At 34.4% G+C, this 23,329-nt stretch overlaps 1 protein-coding gene across 1 annotated transcript in view; it reads left to right on the top strand.

The window, feature by feature from the left end:
* LOC146996055 (defensin BmKDfsin3-like) overlaps positions 1-22,600 on the top strand; it is a 194,116-nt gene extending 171,516 nt beyond the window's left edge. Inside the window, exons 4-5 of the mRNA XM_085822820.1 lie at positions 18,299-18,355; positions 22,279-22,600. Coding sequence (XP_085678946.1) covers positions 18,299-18,355; positions 22,279-22,412 — 191 coding nt within the window. The 3' untranslated portion in view covers positions 22,413-22,600. The remainder of the gene's footprint in view (positions 1-18,298; positions 18,356-22,278) is intronic.
* Positions 22,601-23,329: the final 729 nt, after the last annotated feature.

Here is a 23,329-nt window from a genome sequence, read left to right as displayed (position 1 = left end):
AATTAAAATTGCGCAGCAGATGATTGTAACTATTTAATCAGAAAAACAACTGCCCCTTATAATTTCAGTGACATAGGCTAAGGAAATCGTGATAATTTTTGAAAATTACAGTCAATAATATTATATTCGAAATGTTTCTGCATTTTGGATAATGAGTTTTTAAATAATACAACGGGATAATCACCTATAAGAAAAATATTAATATTTTCTGTCGTGTCTTCTGAATCATCTTACATATATTGTAGTTTGTGGTACCAACATAAATAAGAGTTTATTTAAAGGGAATATTTTATATAGACCGAAATGCACATAACGTTAGTAAGCAAATATGTATGTTTATGATCTTCGATATACATGTGAACTTAAATTACAAGATTAAGGTAAAGCAAGCAAAGAGTTTATGCCAGTGCAAAGGGATGTTTTCGCAAAGGATTTGTTACGGGACGCTTGTCTTGTTTACATTACACAAGAAATAAATCATAAAAATTACATTTATCCTTTTCTTTCCAGAAAGGTTTGGTTTGGTTTATTTAATTATGGCAAAGCACACTAGGGCTATCTGCCTATGAGGAGGGATGCCTTCGTGGAGGACTTTCTAAAGGAAACTGGCTCGTATACACGTTACACATTGGGAAAACCACGAAAACACCCATACAGCCAGCCCGTTCGCGAGATTCGAACCTCGGACCGAACTACCAGTGTTCAGCGACTTTACCGCTCGGCCGCTGGTGGGCCTCTTTTCAGAAAGGAGATCATCAAGGACTAAACTAAGCCTCATAATTTTATCCAACCTATTCCTTTAGCTGGTAAAAAAGGATTCTGATCAGCAATCAGTATGCTTAATTGCTGTGTGTATTAGACATTTTACTAAATCCATTTATTATGAATTACCGCCCAGACAGTAAAGCGGTTCGTGACTCTGGTTGCCGTACCGAAGAGCCTGGCTTCGAATCCCGGATAGGGCATAAATGTAATTTCTTCGTCCTCTTCATAGGAGGCAACGGTGGTCCACGTATTAGTTCCCTCTTTAATAACATGACCGGCCTTAGTAGTGATCAATGTTTATAAATGGCTACTACCTGCCATTGGAAAAAAAAAATTACGAATTGGTCTTTTATTCAACATAACACACATTTTCCATAAATAGTTAAAATGCATTATTCAGTTACAAGTGAAAGTACTTGCATGAACTATTTTCCATCATTGTTTTACGTAAGAACAAATAAAAGTACAATTTTCTTATGCACCTGTGATTGTCATATTATTTGGATTACGATAAAGACTGCAAAGATGCTTCTGTGGAGGACTTTCTAAGGGAAACTGGCTCATGTTCACATCACCCGTTAATAAAAGCAGAAAAAGATCTTTACTTAATTGAATGCAACGAAATGTTTAAGAAGAATGATGTACTCATAGAGAACTTTCTAAAATAAAATGATTTGTATTCATGTTACACATAAGGAAATCCACGGAGCTATCTAAACATTTAGATTGTTTGCCAAAATGGGCATCCGATTTGAACTAGGAGTATTCAAAAGACGACTTATTACTCTGCTGAGCGAAAAATCTAATTGCTTTTGAAGTTATATTGTAATTCGAACAATCATTGTATTACAATTATTATTATTATTATTTTTTCCCCAATGGCAGATTGTGAACAGTTACAGTGCAACACAGTCCATTAGTCTATACAAAGCCAGAAGTTGCAGTAACTTTATTATGGAGGCATCTAATATGTGGGCCACCATCGCCTCCTATGAAAGGACAAACAGTTAAAGCCATGCCTTCTCCGGGATTCGAACTCAGGCCCTTCTTTATCGCAGTCAGGCTTCCCTAACCACTATACCATCTGGGCAGCACAATTACAATTATAACTGCGTTAGTTGTAGTTTTAACTACAATGAATTACCAGCTTTTCTCAGTCAATAACAGATAGCTTAAATTTTAAAGATAAATGGAGGGTCTTATAATTTGTCGAATGGCAATATTCTAAGAAAGTGTAGTCTCCAGGATGGTCGAAGTTTAATTACAGTCTTACATTTCGCATACTCGCAGCACTTGCCCAAAGGCTGTTCCAAGATTATTTCTGTTCACCTCATCCATTAATTTTGGAGCAGAATCATGTCTAGAGACATTTTTTTCTGAGGACAGTATTTTATATAATAGAAAAAAAAATAATAATAATGCGTCTCCCTCAAGGTGCAGGAAACAACAAGTACTGATAAATTTAATTGAAATTACAATTATAATTTTAGTTAATACAAATGCAATGTTACTTTAACGGTTAGAATTACATTATAGTAGTTCTAATGGCAAAAATATCAAATGAGTGTTATAGATTAGTATACTTTTACTTATCACAATATTAAACTTTTAATGCCGTTTTATTTTATTTAGCTTATCACAATATTGAGCTTTTTAATACCGTCGGTACTGAAAAAATGTTTTACTATTGTCATGAAATGTATATTCGATAATAGTTTCTCATTGATGTTTTTCTTATATATTTTTCTGCATAATTCATAAATGTTTGCAATGGAAATAATTCTGAGGCTTTTATAATACTTCTAAATTTTCATGAAATAAAGTTCCATTAAAGTTTACTTGAAGGAGACTCTCAGTGCAAGCACTCGAAAAGAAGTTATGCTACATTTACATATTATGAAACGGATGAATGTACAGTATTTACTTGTAACAGTGGTGCTCAATATATCGCGTTTTCTGAAAGAATGCATATGTTTCCTAAAATCGAATTTAAATCACTATAATCATAATAATTGGCTAAAGTATTAAATTGTAATTTTTACAGCATCAATCGAATTAGTGGATTTTATTGAAGATAAAAATGTGTTGATATTGACAAGCTATATTAGTTTTTGTACTATAATGAATGCTAGCTAGTAACTATATGAATATAATGAATGTACTATAATGAATGCTACCTAGTAGCTACTCTAGTTAATATCTAGAGTAAAACTCAGGATATGGTAACATTAAATAAATAAATAAATAAAATTTAAAAAAAAGAAGAAGCAGAAAACTAAAGCGAAAAGGAACTGAATACATTCGGAAAGAGAAGGCTTACTATGGTGAAACATTAGAAACGTGTAGACAAAGTGTTAATACTATATGTGAGAAAATACTAAGGACAAATTGAAATACATCATAGCTACATTTGGTGCTTTCTATATTATTTGTATCAATATTAATATAAGTACCGAAAAATACTTAAAAAATAGGTATTTTCGAAACTTTAAAGGAACAAAATTGCAGTCTGAAAATTTATAGCAGCGGAACTTTTGAAGTAATTTCATGCCTTCTGAAGGTCGCCATGAACATAACAATTTATAACTGTCAGCTTTTACAACTAGGAATCAGATAAACTCTATTGTCTGGTAAACCGGACTGTCTAGTAATGTTTTCGGTACTGTCTAGTTTCCGGGAATGGCGATGTATGCAAGCTTTTTCCTCTTTCTGCCCTAAGAATAAACAGCTCATAGGGGAATTCTGAAAAATATATAACCCTTTCATATATGTACTCATACCCTGATATTCACAATAGCGTTTCTTTATTTAGATAGCTTTGAGCATGCAAATCCAGTAAAAATCAGAAAACAAGTACCATACTTATAACAAAGCAGGTTATCTCAGTAAATGAAGGGAATTAAGTACCGGCGATGGCAAGATTTTCCCATGGTTTGAAGACTAAGTAATTTATTCCTTTCAGAAAATTTTCTCGGAAAGCAAATCATCACTTACGGATAGAAGAATGTTCTAAGAACTACGGGACAAATTTATAATGGGAATAAAAGAATGAAAGAAATCGGAAACTAGTAATAATCTACTCCTCGAGTAATCTACTACTCTAGTAATCATTTTACTCCTCGAAAGTTGGTTTCAGTATCACCTTTTTAAGGAAATGACACATGAAATGGATTTCAGAAACTGAATCTCGAAATCATCAATAACTATCCAATATTCTGCATTTGTAAATATTTATTTAATTTGCATTTCAACCAAATGTTGAAAACAAAGCGGAAAAAAAATCTCCTTACAAAAGAAAAAAAAAAAAAAAAAAGATTCCCATTTTTTTACAGTGATATTCCATTAAATCATATCAGAAAATCATATCACTGATGGATGCAATAAATACTAATTTCAGACATGTTGCCTGTTTATGTTGTTAACTCTCTTTTGCAACTGAACACTGGTAGTTTTGCCTAAGTTTGAATTCCGGCGAATGCGTTCGTTGCTTGGTATTTTGGTGAATTTTAGGTTGAATATATCAAACCAGTTTCCCTGAAAAAGTCATCTACAAACGCATCCTTTTCCTCAAGCAGGTGCCCATCGTATGCTGCCTGACGAATGTGCAAGAATTTTTCTTCTTTTAGACAGCTTTCATAATCATATATTACCCACCAGCGGCCGAGCGGTAAAGACGCTGAACACTGGTAGTTCGGTCCGAGGTTCGAATCCCGCGAACGGGCTGGCTGCATGGTTGTTTTCGTGGTTTTCCCCATGTGTAACGTGTATACGAGACAGTTTCCCTTAGAAAGTCCTCCACGAAAGCATCTCTCCATTTAGGCAGATAACCCTCGTGTGCTTTGCCTTGAATAGCACCATACCAATAATACAATAATCACATATTATATTATTGAACATTTTTAATTTGTAAAACTATAAGTTATGGAAAACTCAATGACATATTTATTTAGATAAGTAAAAAAGATAAAAATTAAATGCGTCATCGGCATCATTTTGTTAGTAATATCTTTATATAATCTATTGTACTTTTTTTTTTTTTTTTTTTTTTTTTTTTTTTTAGTGTACTGGGGAATTAAAGAAAATTTCTCAAAAGTATCATCATGTTTTCGTAAACTGATATATAGTGTTAAATTATTATATTAAATTTCAGTTTATTATAGTAGAAATCGTAAATAGCTGCATTATGTATAGCTCTTCCTTCCCTGAGCTTTCAGAAGTTAATCTGCGTCCATCCGCATAATCGAGGAGCAGGTCGATTTGTTTCTCAGTGCAATCGCTGTGGGATCTTAATTCTACTGACCGATGTTCTATAAATTTAAAATATTTTACCCTGCCTAAATTCTGTAGCTCTCTACATTCTAAAACTTTTGCCGTTGTCAAGTGCCAAATTCTTAGAATTTCCCCATCCCTAAATTTTCTTGTTCGATGCCTCTTTAAATTCTAAGAATTTTTCAGCCATTAATCTGCCTCCTGGCCAGACGTGTTTTTCGATGCCACCTATGTCACTGAAAAAGTTGAAAAATCGGAATTTTAAAAGCAAACTTCCTACTTTTCATCAAATAAATTTTATCGATTAGCAGTGCTATGGAAGCATTAAAACATTTATGTAATAAATACACAAATACTTCAGAAACATTTTTTTCTCTCTACTGAAGAAAGGCCTGTCCCTGACTACCTGCGAATTTGATTAAGTTTTATCCAAAATCTACGTCAAAGCGTTTCTTTTTGGCCTAATATTAAATTTTACATTGGCATGTTCCTGTCCCTGCTTGATGTTGACAATATTTATTCAAAACTTACTGTTCTTATTTTTTATTTTAAAACAAACAATTTAAATGGAAATCCTCAGCTTGCTTTTATTTATTTAAATAATAACATTTGATAATGTGAATTGAGATCAAGAAGTAATTTGCGTATTTGAACCCCCAAAAAAAATGTTAAACACCAATTTTGAAGCTTTTGTTTTGGTTTGCTTTTCCTTCAAAGCAAGCGAGAGCTATCTGCCTAAAGGGAGGAATGCCTCCGTGGAGGACATTCTAAGAAAAACTTACTCGCGCCCACATTATGCACAGAGAAAACCACAAAAATTCCACTTTGAAAGGTAAAAGTGTCTAATTTTTTAGAGCGAGATTTTCCAACAATGAATTTTAGCAATTTAATACAAGTGCTATATTTAATTAAGAATTAAAACAATGTTCTTTTGTGATTTACTTAAGGTAACTCTTTCTGTCAAAAATAATCATATGAAAATGCACCGAATTTCAGTACCATGTAATTTAGTTCGGAAACTGAGAGGTATCTGTGACTTCTTGTCTATATGTAGAAAATTTTTAATAAGGTTATTATAACTGAAATTTGTTTCAAAATATTCAATATTTCATAACTTCTATCAAGCAATAAATGCGATAAAGGTAAACTCCCCTTTTATAAATATGAAACAAGATAAACGAAATAAATTTGTGGTAAAATGAATTACAAACATTATTAAGACACAATAACACGCCGAATAAATACTAATTCAGAAGTCAAACAACCTGTGAAAATTTTGTAGGTATAACGCTGATTTTTGTTGTTTGACTTCTGAATTAGTACAAACATTATGTCGATATGACTGACACTGAGCATGTGTTTGTTATTTTAATAGTAATTTAATTATCAATTACATGTAGCTTTCAATAGGAATTAGGTATTTTAAGCCTCTTATAAATTTTTTTCTTAGCGTTAAAGCTCGATAACATGAATCAAAAGCAGAAAATTAGTTAAACTACACTGTCTCACTAGTTGTAAGATTATATTACTGAAATATGCATATAAAAACAAATTAACATTTTATAAACGTACATTAAAATACCGAAACGCAATAAAAATCAATAACATTTATACTTAAAAAGCAACAAAGCCGGGCTCATGTGAATCACTAGAAGAGGCGCCAAATTGGCTATACGAATTCGAAAATTACTTTAATTATTAGAGGAAATAGGCTTCGTCAAACTTAAATCAATAAAACAAACCAAAAAAAATTGCAAGAAAACCTGGAAATTAATGCAATATGCATTTCAGTGTTATTTCTTATTTATCAAAAACGAATTTTTTAACGTTTTCATTTGAAAATTATAAATAATTGGCTACATTATTTCTCTGAATTTATAAAACTATGATTAAAAAATACTTTAAGAATTATGATATAATTATGCTATAAGAGTTATGACATTTTGATTTAATACAATTACTTTTGCTTAATACAAGTGTAGCTATTTTTATATTTATATGGACGCGCATTGACCTATCTGCCTCAGGTGAAAAATTATCTTGGCACGGCTCTGATAAGCAATTAAGATTAGAAATATGCACAAAATTAGTGACAAGGTAATACAAAACTTCCTTTTCTGTTTTGGATTTCCAGAAAAAAATATCTTTTTTCGTCTAACCAAAACATGGACACAAAACGTGTTCCTTCCTCCGTAAGCGCAAAAGCAGCCCATCTGCTTACTCGCCTCTAGGCGGTAATCAAAGGACAGTAGGAAACCATCACTTAAGTGAAACGACTTGTTGATCGCCCTACAAGAAGGGGGGAAGAAAATCTAACAAAGGCCGTTTTCAGGACAATTTTGGTTCACACTAAATGAAAAAAAAATTGTAAACATGGTTAATTTTTACTGCAGTTTTCGAGACGTAAATAGATTTGAATGCGAGCCGCCCGGTGGGATAAAGAACAATTATGATCTAAAGGGTATCAAAATTTACAAAAAAAAAAAAAAAAAAAAAGCTTAATATTTGTTTACTTTATTAAACATTTCTTTCAATGTAAGTTGTTTAAGTTGCTTCGTTTTGTTGCGTGCGTACGGGTTCGTTATGAAATGAATGCACAAGTCCGATGAAAAAAATGAACAAAAATTTATTATTATCACAACAAAAATGCTTAAATTTTCTCAAATTATCATGCAGAATTACAATATCTCACAGTAGTTATCTTTTAACTACTCAAATATCCAATAGAACGTAATTCAAAACAGCTAAAGAACGCTAATCCGCGAATTCGCTACAATCAACAACAGTAGTTTTCTAAACAACAACAAACTAAGCAACTACTACAAACTGAGATGTTTTCCTCCTTTTATAAGATTTTAAAATCACGCGCTAGAATTTTCCAGTACTTTCTCGAAATCAAAAAGAGATATTTATTTATTTAATGCACGCGCTCTTGTATTTTCAATTTTCCGGCTTAGCTTTCTTTTAATATTCGTCACGCGCTGCACTGCGCGAGAAATAAAACCATTTAATTTATAATTGAACTAACATTAGCTTTTTAAATACCAAATTCGTAACACTGCCCCCTTCCCAAGGACTGCACGTCCCGGGCAGTACAATCCCTGGACAGGAAGCTAAACTTACAACTGTGGCATAAATGCATTAATAAGCATTACATTGCAATAATAAACAACATGAACAATAAATGCAATACATAAAACAAATCAAATGCTATCAAATACAAATCAAATACACATTTAAAAACAAAATGGACCATGGTCTTATACTATTTACAATTATTTACATTATGTACTATGGCCATAGTAATAAGCTAACCTGTCGTAAGAGTTCGAAGACTCACGGATCCGAACCACGACGTCATTCGTGTTCAGCACTGTATATGGACCTTCCGAAGATGACTGTAATTTAGGACTCAGTCCTTTTCGTTGAATTGGGTAGCACAACCACACCTTGTCTCCTTTGTTGGATCTCTGTCTAGTAGCTCTTGTGTCGCATCTGGTCTTCATTTTCTCCGTCGCCAAGTTGACTCGCTTTCGTGCAGAACGGTGCATCCCCTCAAACCGGGCCTGGGCATCTTGGATGTGTTCCTCAGGCGATGAAGGCGCATCCGTAGGGCGACTAAACAGGCAGTCACAAGGCAGACGAAGGTCTCGACCGAAGAGCTTCTGGGATGGAGAATAGCTGGTAGTCTTGAGTTTCTTTTCGACCCTGGTATGATTTCGGCAGCTTTCCGAGCTCGATCTTTCGGACAAGGCGTCGACATTTCCAGGCGAGGATCTCTTTTGAGGATGTATAGTCATACCATCAGATGCTGAAAGCAGCTTATTGTTTTTGAAATCTAAGGAAAAATTGTATTTCCTTAAAAAGTCCAATCCGAGTATGCATGGATCTGTAATATCCGCCACATATGCCGTGTGATGGTAGGCGGCACTTCCAAACGTGATGATTACGTTTAACTTCCCAGTTATGTCGATCTTGTCACCAGACGCAGTCTGAAGGGTAACACAGGATGGCGTCCAAATAAGTTTATCTTTAAACTGTTCAGCTAAATCTTTCCTAATGATGGTAACATTAGCTTCTGTGTCAATGATCATATTGCAAGGAACTCCATCGATATTCCCATTGATGGACAGTCCGTTATTGTTGCCACTCACTATAGAGATCTTAAGCGCTTTAAAACAGGGTTTTTCATTATCTGGCAACCTCCGTTCCTTGATATGGTCATTAATTTGTTTCCTGCGTCGTTGCTCAGAAATTGTCTCAATTTTCGTACCCTGGGGTGTTCTGCAATTCTTTCGTACGTGGCCTTCAGCTCCACAGTTCCAGCACTTTGGTTTCTTGTCAGTCCTTTTCCTTCCCGTGGCATTTAATTGTCTGTTTAAATCGTATGCCTTATTTTCCGTGCTCTGGGGAGTTCTGCAGTTCCTTCGTAGGTGGCCTTCAACACCGCAATTCCAGCACTTTAGGGTCGGTTTTGTTTCACCACTATTCCGTCTTAAAGCATTCACTGGTCTTGTCAACTCATCCGTTTCATTATCCGTGCCCTGGAGGGTTCTGCAATGCCGTCGTAGGTGACCTTCAGAACCACATCTCCAACATCTTACAGCCACTTTGTTCTCACTGCTACTCCGTATCAAAGCATCGACTTGTCTGGATAAATCATCTAAACGAGCCATCAATTGGTCCCCTGGGTCGTGGACTCGCACAGCTCTGACTGGGTAGCGATCTCTAAGAGTTGCTTGCTGGGCTGCCTCCAATTTCAAGGCGTACAACAGAGCGCTTTTCAAATCTTTAACATCCGCCATTCGCAGTGCTTTCTGTATTTCAGGGTCCCGGATGCCATCGATAAAGTATTGCAAGGACAGGATTTCCCTTGTTTCTGTCGGGCATTCCGAAAAGGCGAGATGGGACAGCCTTTCAACATCCGCGGCGAGCTCCTGAAGTGTTTCGGTAGGCTTCTGTTGACGAGATTTTAATTGGAGCCTGCTGTAGTCTTTTAAACACTTCTCTCCAAAGCGCAACTCCAAGGCGCCGGACAGAGCTTCGAAATCTAACCTTTTGTTTTCGGGAAGAGTCTGAAGGATATCCGCTGCGTCGGCTCTTAGAGAAGCGGCGAGATGACAGGCCTTAGCTTGGGAATCCCATCCATTCGCATCCGCCACGATAGAAAATTGTGTCTTATACACCTGCCAGGAGGTCTTCCCATCATATGTGGATAGCTTCAGAGGTGGACGAGCAGGCATTGGTAAGAATTTAAAATCATCACTCCTGCTCCCTGCCGACGCTACGAATTTCTTTAAAGTATCCATTTCTTTGGCAACTGCAGAAACTCTCTCATCAATTTGTTCTTTTACAGAAGAAACTCTTTCCTCTATTTCTTCTTTCACCGAAGAAACTCTTTCTTCAATATGTCCAACTTTATTTTCAACTGCGTCAATTCTGCCTTCCATAGCTTCAAATTTATTTTCTATTATGCAAGTAATTTCTCTTTTCATTTCTTCTTGACCAGCTTGAACGGCTTTCATTTCGTCCTTAACGGATTCCTGGCCCAATTTCATTTCTTCCTTAAATGATGCTTGGCCAGCTTCCATCTTTTCTTGGAATGCAGCAAAAGCACTAATGAGCTGTCTCAATTGTTCTTCCATCGCTCTTGTTATTGGCATTCAAACCCCACTCCTGACACCAAAAATTGTTGCGTGCGTACGGGTTCGTTATGAAATGAATGCACAAGTCCGATGAAAAAAATGAACAAAAATTTATTATTATCACAACAAAAATGCTTAAATTTTCTCAAATTATCATGCAGAATTACAATATCTCACAGTAGTTATCTTTTAACTACCGTAATTTCGCGCGTATAGTCCGCGGACTATCTGTGTTTAAAATGCGAATTTTTGAAGCTGCGGACTATCCACCAGTGCGGATAATACGCTGGTTGTTTACGGTTAAAATCGTTGAAATTTAAAAAACACGCTGTCGTGAACTGCCGATGATCAAATATAAAAAAAGCACGAGATTCCAAGAAAACATTCGTATGTATCGTATCGATAGTAAACCATAGAGCATAGTGCAGAACGAATGAGTAGTAGCAAGTAGAGCTCCTAAAATCCAGGCTGGCGCATCAAGCGATGCCGGGATATGAGCCAAAGAAAGTCTTGTATGAACACTCACTTAGCGCAACCAGAGTCTTGTATCCCAGTATCCTTCGCACTGCTTTAGCGCAACTGCCGGGAGGGGGAAAGTAATTGATGCGTCAGCTCGGTTTTTAGGAGCCATAGTAGCAAGTACCTGGAGTACAAAAAAAAAAAAAAAAAAAAAAAAAAAAAAAAAAAAAAAAGCGTGATTCGTTTACTCGGTGGTTTGGCAACACCGAGTGAGTGGGGTCGAAGGTCACATTTCATTACCACTTATGACGAGTATAGCACGTTGCACAGTATTTTGTATTTCATCTTCGATAACGTTGATGAAACATCGCCAGGAAAAAGATGGAAATAGAGTAGCGGGCCGTTATTGGTTTAATCCTAGTATTCGGTGCACACGGGATTTGGCTATTTTTGGCGACTTTATGATGAGCAGTAAAAACGGGACATATACGATGAGTAGTTAACGGGTCATTTAAAAAAAATATATAGTTTAACATAGTATATACTACATATATAGTATATATACTATGTATATACACACATAGTATATAGTGCATAGTATATATATAGACGTTCTTTGGATCATTTTTGGTGTTGGCGATAATTTTCAAAGTCGCGCCAAGGCTGCACCGTATACTAGGAATTTACCCCGTTATTTTGAAGTGGACGAGAAAGCGGTGAGAAGTTGGCGCAAAGGATGTGTTTAAAAAGCATGGGGATATTGCCGTATTAAAAAAACGTAATTTCGGACGTATAGTCCGCGGACTATCCGGTGGTGCGGACTATCTGACGATTTTTGAATTTTTTTATATAAAATCTTGCGTGCGGACTATACGATGGTGCGGACTATACGTGCGAAATTACGGTACTCAAATATCCAATAGAACGTAATTCAAAACAGCTAAAGAACGCTAATCCGCGAATTCGCTACAATCAACAACAGTAGTTTTCTAAACAACAACAAACTAAGCAACTACTACAAACTGAGATGTTTTCCTCCTTTTATAAGATTTTAAAATCACGCGCTAGAATTTTCCAGTACTTTCTCGAAATCAAAAAGAGATATTTATTTATTTAATGCACGCGCTCTTGTATTTTCAATTTTCCGGCTTAGCTTTCTTTTAATATTCGTCACGCGCTGCACTGCGCGAGAAATAAAACCATTTAATTTATAATTGAACTAACATTAGCTTTTTAAATACCAAATTCGTAAATTTCTTGTTCAGTTACAAAGTTCCGCTGTTCAAGTCCCGTTAATTGCTGTGCAGAGAATACCTACTAACTTGTCAATCGAAATTTTTTCGTTTTCACTAGCCTCTCTGTCACATTCTTCATGTCTTTATCCATTTTTTGCAGCAATTCCACTTTTTGTTTGATGGACATCGAAACATACTTTCGTTTTGTACGATCCTTTGGGAGCTCCAAAATCGGAAATTCTATTTGACATAATCGAAAGTTCAAGTTTACTTTTATAGTATTGCTCTTACAGTCTGCAAAAAATAATAAGCCGGATCCAGTTCGAAAATTAAGGAACAACGCAATCATCAACGTTAACTGAAATAGATAATTAGATAATTTTAGCTTATACCGTCCGTTATACATAAAACGCGCACGCGAAAACGTATTCTGAGCTTGCGCACACACATATGCGCAGTCGTAAAAGGTCTTACGCGCACGCGTAAACGCCTATGCGCATGTGTAAACGCGGCGCATGCGCAGAAAGTTTTTAGCTTTGAGGTCCGGATTATAAGTCATTCCGGATTATGGGTGTCCGAATTAACGACTTTTGACTGTACATACAACTTTACATACACCTTCATACATACAACAACTTCAACATACATACAACTTTACATAAAACTTCAATATATATTCAGTATATATTTCAATACATACTGAATATATTGAAATAACAAATATTACTAATTAATTGAAAAAAAACTTAACAATGTTAACTGTATTTGTTATTATTATTATTATTATTATTATTATTATTATTATTATTATTATTATTTGTAATTTATAATTTTTAATGAAGAGGCTTTGAGTTTTTATGCATTTTTGTCTTGCCGCGAAGAGAGAGCTAAAGTAATTGAATGAGAAATATATCTCTAAAATGATATTCGAGGAAATAAGTTTAAATGAAATGCAGCAAAAAATGCGTATAATTTAGTAGGCCGCAGTGTGTTGTCCACATCAGGTATTTTTCTAAATGTAATGTGAATACAATCCAATTACTCTTAAAACATCCTCCAATAAAGCATTCCTCCCTTTAGAAACTATGTTTAGACATAATTTATTCCGTTATAATCAGCCTTACTGTGCTTAGCTATAAACTGCTAAATTCAGATAAAAAAAATTATAAAAATATTCTGATGCTTTCAAAAGAGAAAAAACGCACTCTTGTTTAAGTTCCGTATAGATATGGATTTTCCCAGAAATCTCTGGAAGATTTCATGGGGATTACCTATATTAGCAACTGAATTCAGTTTCTAATTTAACGAATCGTCGGATACTACATTCTTCTCTTTTTCTGCCGTGTATAATCTCATTCAGATGATACAACAGTGGAACAGTTGAAAGTAATGTTTCAGTTTAATAACTGGAATTTCCCTTCTCAGTTTACTTTCGTTGCAGGAAGTAAACCGAAGTCCAAAACCAGAGTCCAAACCATGTCCAAAATTTATCTTCAATGCCATTTTGAAAGCCGCAATAACTTCCGATTAAACTTTCTTTCGAAGAATGTGAACAGGGTTTTCCCTTCACTACAGATAAGTGACTCTTCCTTTTTTCTTCGAATTTCAAAACGCGCAGAGATATCTCCAAAGTTGCGAACAATATGCGATTGTTACTTTCCAACGGGGATGAGGCTTGTAACCAGGAAGTTTATGCAGGGAATTTCCTTTGCTTAGTTCAGGTGAAGCACGCTTACCTGTAGGACTATAAAAATGATTCCGGCTGATTACAGCAGCATTATTGTCTGAAGAAGCCGGACAATAGGAGCCCAATAAGTTTCGGTAAGCATATTTTCGAAAACTGTTTTCTGTTGCTCAATTTAAATGCGAACCTCATTTGTTTAGAAACTCTATATTATTATAAAATATGTTATCTCAGCTAGCAAAATATATACTGGAATTTAAAACAGCCCTATAGGTGAGTGGTCTCAAATTGACGAAACGGGGGCCTCTTGCGATCCGCGAAGCAATTTTATGCGTTTCGCGTGGACATTTCAGTTATGCATTGGTTGCAACTATCATGCTATAAAGATTTTAAGGTTTTAGTTGTTTGAAGTCTGAGCTCATATTATTTTGATTTCTATTAAAAAACACCATCAACAGTGCAGCAAAAAATCTGTAAATAGAATTCATTTACAGTGGCGGCCGGGTAACGTTGCTGAACACTGGTAGTTCGGTTCGAGGTTCGAATCCCGCGAACGGGCTGGCTGCATGGGTGTTTTCGTGGTTTTCCCTATGTGTAACGTGTATACGAGCCAGTTTCCCTTAAAAAGTCCTCCCCGAAGGCACCCCTCCCTTAAGGCAGATAGCCCTCGAGTGCTTTGCCGTAATCTAATAAACCAAACCAAACCAAACCAAACCAAACCATTTACAGTGTAATAAAAATCTTATTTAAAGATTTGATGATACAGATTTTATTAACTTTCATTTTTACTTGTGAAAAAATAAATAAGTTGCGAAATTTTGCATTAAGAATAATCGTCGGCCCATCAGTTGCCGAACGGTAAAACCCTCTGAACACTGATACTTCGGTCTGGGGTTTGAGCAGGCTAGCTACATGGACGTTTTTGCGGTTTTCCCATGTGTAATGTAAATAGGAGACAGTTTCGCTTAGAAAATCCTTTACGGGGCATCTCTCCCTTGCCGTTTGGTGCTGTAACAGCTTTAATATCGTTATTAATCTCTCGTGCATTTGAAATAGATGAATAATAAATAATGTACAGACTACTGGCAATATTGAAATGCAGGCTCGAGAGCTGCATTCATTTTCTCGCACGAAACATGTAATTATTATTTTTTAAATAAGTTTATAGAATATGTTTTCTTTTCTTGTTTGTATGTCGCCATTTTTTTTGAGTGTTAAATAAAAGTTATTGCTGTGTTCCATCATTGGAGTTGCTTCATTTCGCCAAAGAAGTATCACAGTGCCTAACGGGGGAGCACGTGCTAAATAAAATAAATAAATAAATAAATAAATAAATAAATAAAAAATAAATAAATAAATAAAATAAAATAAAAAAATATAAATAAATAAATAAATAAATAAGAATAATCGGTTTGTTTGGGGTGATTTATGTGTGAAAGGCTTATTTCACAGTTGAAAATTCATAAGAAAAGAAACTGATTGACCGTTGAGCATCTAGAATTCGCGATGATGATCATTTCTAGTAACTTCTCTCGAAAGCTACAAACTTTACCGGAATCGAAACGCCATGATGTTTAATGCTATAACAAGAAACAAAGAAGCTTATTATTATTTACATACAAAATATATGTATTTTCATTTGTGCGTCGAAGAAAAATTTAATAACTAAGAGAAAGGGAAAAGTCTTATTTTCAAGTTTCGTCCGTCTTGGTAAATGTTCTTTGAAAGCTCAGAAATTTGTCAGTTTGTTTATATTTAGTTTAAATTAAAATAAGTTATTTAATGATTAATAAAGCGTCTTAGAATTATTTAAAATAAACGTCAATGAATATATTAAGAATTTAATATTAAGTTTTCATTATATTTGAATTACAAAGTGTAACTAAATAAAGTCTTGCATGTACGAAACTTTAGATTTCAGATAGAAAACAAGTAATATATATATATATTTTTTTTAAATTCCTACTTAGGTCAACAAAGAAAATTTTGATTTTAGTTACTTTTTATTAACATTATTTTTATTGACTTTAATATATGAAAAAACTATATTAACATCAAGTGTCATCCACTATAAGTTTAAAAAAAATGTATTTGAAGTTGAGTGGATGAATAAAAAGTATTTTATTAACGACTGAAAATTTGAACAAGATGTAGGGAAATTGTGAGCTAATAATAGGAATTTAATAAAAACAAATATGTTTACTTCAGAATTTTGTTTGCGTACAATCTTGATCCATAGTAAATAGAAAACTGACAACCGAGGCGAAATAAATCTACATTTTTATTTCAGTAAACATGTTGCGGCCACACACAACTTGGCATACTATTTGTGCCTGTTTCAGTATTTTTAGATTTTTGATAATGTTTACATTTTTGATAGATTTTCAATAAGAGAGCAGCAGGCTAGTTAGGCCGAAGAGCAGAAAGCGTGTTGTGTTCAAGATGAAATCTTAATTCAGACTGAGTTTTGGTTCTCAATGCATTTTGATTGGATAACTAATACTGCTATAAAATTATGATTGCTTGTTTTAGTTTCATTTACATCATCAACGTTATATAAGTCATGTGATATGGGTTAACCTAGAAATGACGGAGTTCAGAAAAAAGCATTAATAATTTTAGAATAGAGAGGTGGGGATTGATTTAATTTTAGCATTAAGAGGCTATTGCTAATTTAAATTAAAATTCATCTTTTACATATTGCTTTACCCGACAGCCTTTCATAATTTAATGTACTTAATTTTTTATTACTTTTTTTGTTTCAGATAAGATTAATTCAGTTTTAATGAATTAATTTTTATTTATTTAAAAACTGATTTGCATTGTCAAAGGAAATTACCTCCCTAAAATGTAATTATCCGAATATTATACTTTTTGATGAATTTTCGTCATCGTCATGTTCCTGAAATTAGCCCTGTACGTGTTATAGCAAGCTTTTTCCAGAATATTTATAGCAATTGCAATATTCACTTAAAGTCCTCCAGATCCTACTAAACTGACGAGCGAGTTTTCCCTCTGACTCTAAATATTAAGACAAAGTTCTCCGAAAGTTGAAATAACACTTTTATTAACTCTTTAAATTAAACAAAATGTATCACTTGTGCTTACAAACAAAACTCCGCCACTTGCGGGTAATAAAGTAACATAAGTAGGAATTTCAAATTCAAGGTAATGTAGAGATGATTTCACAAGTTGGTCTACTTGAGCTGGTTCAGTATTTTTAACGGCGCAATTTTAACGTCGACTAGCGAAAATGCTAAAGCCAGAATAATCACTGACATAGCTGGCCGATAGGAGGTAAACTGCAGACGACGCTGCCAAAAGCTCATAATACAAAACATTAAAAATCCTCTGCTTCTAATACTCAACCACCTAATTTGCATCCTGTTGAATAAAACGGAACGAAGAAGATATAAAAAAAAAAAAAAAAAAAAATCTGAAATGTTTCAGATTTTAAATTACGTCCAAAGGGGCGTTTTTTAACATTTTGTGTGTTACCTTTCTTTATTAAATATCATGTTCCTCGCACTTAAACCATAAGATCCAGTGCAACAGCAATATCGCAAAATAGTTTTAAAACGAGCCTATCTTTAGAATTTCCGATACAGAGACTCACGCGCTGGAGATAAAAATGTTTTTTCTGCACAACGTTGCCATTGCTCGCTTTGAAATCCTTGAGTTTGTTAATCAAAAATTCGTCAAAGTTTTAAAAAATAGGAAATCGATCATAAAACAAATTTCAAATTTCAAATTTGGTCTTCCACATGCTCATATTCGTTGGAGGATTACGTTATTCAAAATTCGATGACTCTATGTACCGTTGTTTTATCACAATACGAGAAATATACATACATTTATGCAGATTTTTCATTATTTAATTTCTTCAAATATAATGCAGGACTCTACCATTCTGTGGCAACAGTTTGAAAAGTGAACCGACATTTATGAGTCCGACGCAAAATGCCAAAACGAAACTAATAGTCCTTCGGGATTCAAATCCCTTTGGACTAATAATGGTTTTAATTTACAATAAGTGGTTACTTAACGTAACATACTTCTTTAGAATTTATCAATTTTGTATTTATTAATTCCTTAATGTCCCAGAATTTAACAATAAATGAAGGTATTTTATATACTCACATATACATTTGATCTTTTGGGTGTTATATGTGAAAATTAACATTTTATATACATTTGTGTAGCACACAATAAAAAATAACAAGCAGTATTTTATATTTTAGTTAAAATGAAGACAATTCACGTATTTCTTCTCATTGCAGTTGTCATAGCTGCTTTTGGTAAGTCAGATTTCTTATTTAATTACTTAACTTTTTTAGCGAATTTAATTAAAATTGTGTACCTAAAAGTTTTTTTTTTTTTCATACATTTCATGTTACCTTTTTTAGTCCACAGAAGTCAAGAAAATATTAAAGAAAACAAATCATTCCCTCTGAATGTTCGAAAACTATATCCTTCAATAAGTATAGTAACAAGTTAATGTGACATTTTACATTCTTGCGAGTTCTTCCGATTTGACTAAGGACATAAGATTGCACATTCGGATATATTGTCTGGATTGTATACTTTAAATTTGGACTTAAAAATATGTCGTTTTTAGGAGGTTATCTCTGGATTTTCAAAAACTTGCGAGAAATCAATAAAAAATGGAGGGAAATTCCAAACAACTTCATTTGAAGAATTATTTTCTGATCTAATGCAAAGAACATTTGGATTGGATTATTAACCTTTTAACTGTCATGCCCGAGATAATCTCGGGCACAGCACTGGAGTTCGAAAATGTCACGCCCGAGTATTACTCGGGGTAATTTTTTTTGAGTGCATCGTATTGTTATACCCGAATATATATCGGGAGACGTTTATTTCGGCTTCATCTCTTTGTCAAACCCGACTGTATCTCGGGAAAAGTTAATGTGCGTTCAATTCAATAGATGACAGCACTTTACTGAAGATTTCAAAGGTTAGAGGTTATAAGTTCTTTGGTGCAAAGTGCACGGGATCTTTTTGTTGTAAAATGACGTCCAATTCTTTGAAACGTTATATAGATGATTTAGATTCTTCAGCTGAAGATGAAGGATGTGTGTTTGATGAGCAGTATTCATGAGCTGACTTCCATGGTCAGCCTCAAAAATAAAAAAATCGAGATATACTCAAGCCGAAGATTGTTTCTAATTACAGTCTAACTATGGGTGGTGTAGATCGCTGTGATCAGGAAATATCCTTTCCAACAATCCGAAACATCAGAAAAGATATTAGAAAAAGATACTTTTACATTTACTAGACAAGGTTGTCTAGAACTCATATTTGCTCTATAAAAATGTAGTAGGGAAACGTATTACATTTTTAGAATTTCGAATTCAAGTTGTAGAAGAGCTTTTACATAAATATGATGATGCAGCTTCTGGACAAAAGAATGTTGGCAGACCACCTACAATAGATAACCCTGCCCGTCTTACTGAACGACATTTTATATCCCATATTCCTCCTACTCCTGCAAAACGTGCGCCTACAAGACAGTGCAAAGTGTGTTGTTCGAAAAAGGATAAAAATGGGGAAAAGATAAGGAAGGAAACACGATTCTCGTGTAGTGATTGTGGAGTTGGTTTGTGCTTGGAAAAGTGTTTCCAGTTGTACCACACAAGACTGAATTACTGATCTACTAATAGGTATTCACTTATACGAGTATTTATTTATTTTTTAGAAAATAATTGATTTTTTTTCATTTTTAGAAAATAATGTTCCACTAGAAGCGAAATTTACAACTGCCATGTTGAGTGGCAGCTGCCTCAAGCAACTATTCACTGACTACAAAATTTTAAAAATTTTACCCATGTACTTCAAAATATCAGTTTTGAACTACTTAAGTATATTTTATTTTGTACTAAACATTTGATTTTTGCAATAAAAAAATTTGACAATTTGTGTACCCAAATCATCAAAATAACTTCACAGGTAAAAGGTTGGGTTAAATTATGGCAAAGCACACGAGGGCTATCTGCCTGAAGGGAGAGATGCCTTCGTGGAGAACTTTCTAAGGGAAACTGGCTCGTATACACGTTACACATGGGAAAAACCACGAAAACGCCCACGCAGCCAGCCCGTTCGCGGGATTCGAACCTCAGACCGAACTACCAGTGTTCAGCGTCTTTACCGCTCGGCCGCTGGTGGGCCAATGCAAAGAGCAAAATTCTCCGATGATTACTTTGATTGTTAAGGAAGCATATGTGCGAAAAATCCGTAAACATCGCTTCAACATTAAATTTAAAAAAATTGTATGAAATTTTGGGGAAGTAAGTGTTGTGAAACATTGTACTTTCATCGTAGATAAGTACAGGTGCAAAGTTTAAAAAACAATTGTTTGGTAAACCTGGGTCAGAATTATCCAAGATTTAACTCAAACATGCACAGAACCTAATTAAAACTGCATAATAATAATAAATTCAGGATGGAATAATAGTGCCATTTATTACTATTTTATCCTTCTCATTTAGATTAGAAAAGAAAAAAGTAAGAAAATGTTTTTAATCATTCATATTTGCAACACATGAACTAAAATTGTGCTTCATTATAAAATCCCAGATATCCGTTACTGATCTTTATAATTACGACACTTCCTTAAGTATTTCCCCCCCTTTTTTTTTTGAACTAATTTTATCGTTCGAAAATTGAGAGGGTAATTTATGTGAGTAATTTATTATCCGAAGAACGTAGTTGCAGTAAGAATATAAAAAAATGAAAAATAGTAATGGATAAACTGCAGGCAACTATTTCAACAATATTATATCCTTAAAAGAAATCTATATTCCAATAAGAATACATAACAATATTCACATTACAACATGTTGTGGTAACTGAGCCGGACACTTCGCGCAGGGAAAGAATGTCCGGCTCAGTTACATTTTAAAGTGCAGACAATATGAATTAGTCTTGACCGCATTTTCGCACCAGAGAAGAAGAGAGACGAACAAAAGATCGAATACAATCAGCAACAGATAAACCTACAGAGAGACGGAACGTGAATAATAGAAGTAAGGTAAAAATCACAAGCTTGGAAAGTTTTTTAAGTGTGAGAACACCAGCTACGTCCTGGTAGTTTAATATAGAATACACGCCGAACAAATACTAATTCAGTTGTCATCCCCTTCTTTCCATCAATTAGCTATAAAGTTGCACATATTTTTCAGAAATTTAACTTTCGGGTTGTTTATTCTCCCATCAATAAAATTCCGAGTTCCATACTCAAGGACCCCATTCCGGATATGAATTCCTGGGATATTTATAGATTCCTTGCCAGTGTGGTTTAATTTACATTGGCCAAACTAAGAGAGCCTTAAAATTTCGCGTCAAGGAACATGAGGCATATGTTAGAAAAAAGGAAACACAGAAGTCTTCTGTTGCTCAACATTGTTGGTCCGAAAATCACACTTTCAATTTTTCTGCTGGCAAAATTATTCAAAAAACATCTTCCATTGGAGAACTGGATTTTCTAGAGGCATTTTACATTCAAAAAAATCTTTCTGTTCTAGTTAACGATCCTAATTCCAATCCATCTTTGCCTTCGGCCTTTAAAGAAATTATGTTTTAGTTCTGGTTTCACCAACAGATGGCGCCACTTGCTTACACTTGTCCAGGCTTTCTTATCTAATCATTATTTCCTATCTTGTTCATTTGCGGTTTTGCAGCTGAGGATGGTGGTTCGGTAAAACCATCGAAACTAGTCCTGTGAAAATTTTGAAAATAATATAACGCTGAATTTTGTTGTTTGACTTCTGAATTAATAAATGTAACGGAAAATAAAATGGATTGAATGCTAATACAAATTGAATACACTGAATAAAAATGAAGCTAATCAAGGGAATGCAGTTTACCAATAAACTAGCCCTTCGACAGAAAAATTACGTAGTAGAGGAAGGAATTTTTAAAAATTTTCAGAATCTGTCGCTAAAAAGGTACGGGGGTAAATATGCGAGAAAATACGTTACCTTCCTCCCCCCAGAAATGCGAGTTTTTCTACTTGAAGTCAATATGGTTTGGATTTCAAATTCTGGGAATCTTCTCTAAGAAGACCACCCATGATTACATATATTTTGCTCTTACTGTCAGAGGTGTATCTCACGATAGAGATGACTGTATTTTATTTAAATACATAACATATTATTGTGCATGAAATAGAAAAGTAAGTAATTAAATGTATTCCATACAGCTGCCACAACAGTTGAAGCAGGATTTGGGTGTCCTTTCGATCAAATGCAGTGTCACAATCATTGCAGAAGTGTGAAGTACAGAGGTGGATACTGCACTAATTTCTTGAAACGTACTTGCAAGTGCTACGGATGACCATCTGACCGAAATCATCTTTCAGCAGTTTTGCAACTAAATATGAAGGACAAAAAATGCAGAAAGTGATTCAACATCGTTACTTTTAACATATGTCGCATGGTAGTAACATAATTCATCTAAGATTTTTGTTAGCTTCTGTTTTCTATTCCTATGTTTGTATGTTTAATAAAGATGATGTACAAATATGATAGTTAATTTTTATTGGTTTGATATATTCTATATGTCGTCAGACTATTCCATGTCTATCACTATATTCTACATGCACAGTTAGTCAATATTTTTTTTGGGGGGGGGCGTGTGATTACGGCAAAGCCTCGAGGGCTATCTGCCTAGGGGGAGGGATGCCTTCGTGGAGGACTTTCTAAGGGAAACTGGCTCGTATACACGTTACGCATGGGGAGAACCACGAAAACGACCATGCAGCCAGCCCGTTCGCGGGATTCGAACCTCGGACCGAAATACCAGTGTTCAGCGACTTTACCGCTCGGCCGCTGGTGGACCAGAATTTTGGAGCCAAATTGTACAAAAACTTCATTAATTTCTAGTTTCAAACGCGTGCAGACCGTATGCACGATCTCAAAACAGACCACAGACTAATTTTTTTAAAAAGCAAAATGAAAATTTTTTTATATTCGGATTATATGTACATATATATATATATATATATATATATATATACATATGTAATAATAAAATTCCATAGTCAAGAATACACTTAAATTTCTAACTGTATGTTCTTTTTTTTTTTTTTTTTTTTTTAATGGCGACGTTCTCTTATTTGAAAGTACGTGGAATTAAATCCACAGCACCGTAGTCAAGTTGTTTTTCCCGCCTTTTCTACACGTACAGTTTTAGAATGTTCTGGAAATATTTAAAGCGAACTGGATTGGCTGACGAGGCTGACGTCATTTCTC

Source organism: Stegodyphus dumicola, chromosome 8, assembly GCF_044657685.1.
Source record: "Stegodyphus dumicola isolate Sdum_Otavi_A_Nest chromosome 8, ASM4465768v1".
Lineage (NCBI taxonomy): Eukaryota > Metazoa > Arthropoda > Arachnida > Araneae > Eresidae > Stegodyphus > Stegodyphus dumicola.
This window is presented reverse-complemented; position numbering and strand designations above follow the sequence as displayed.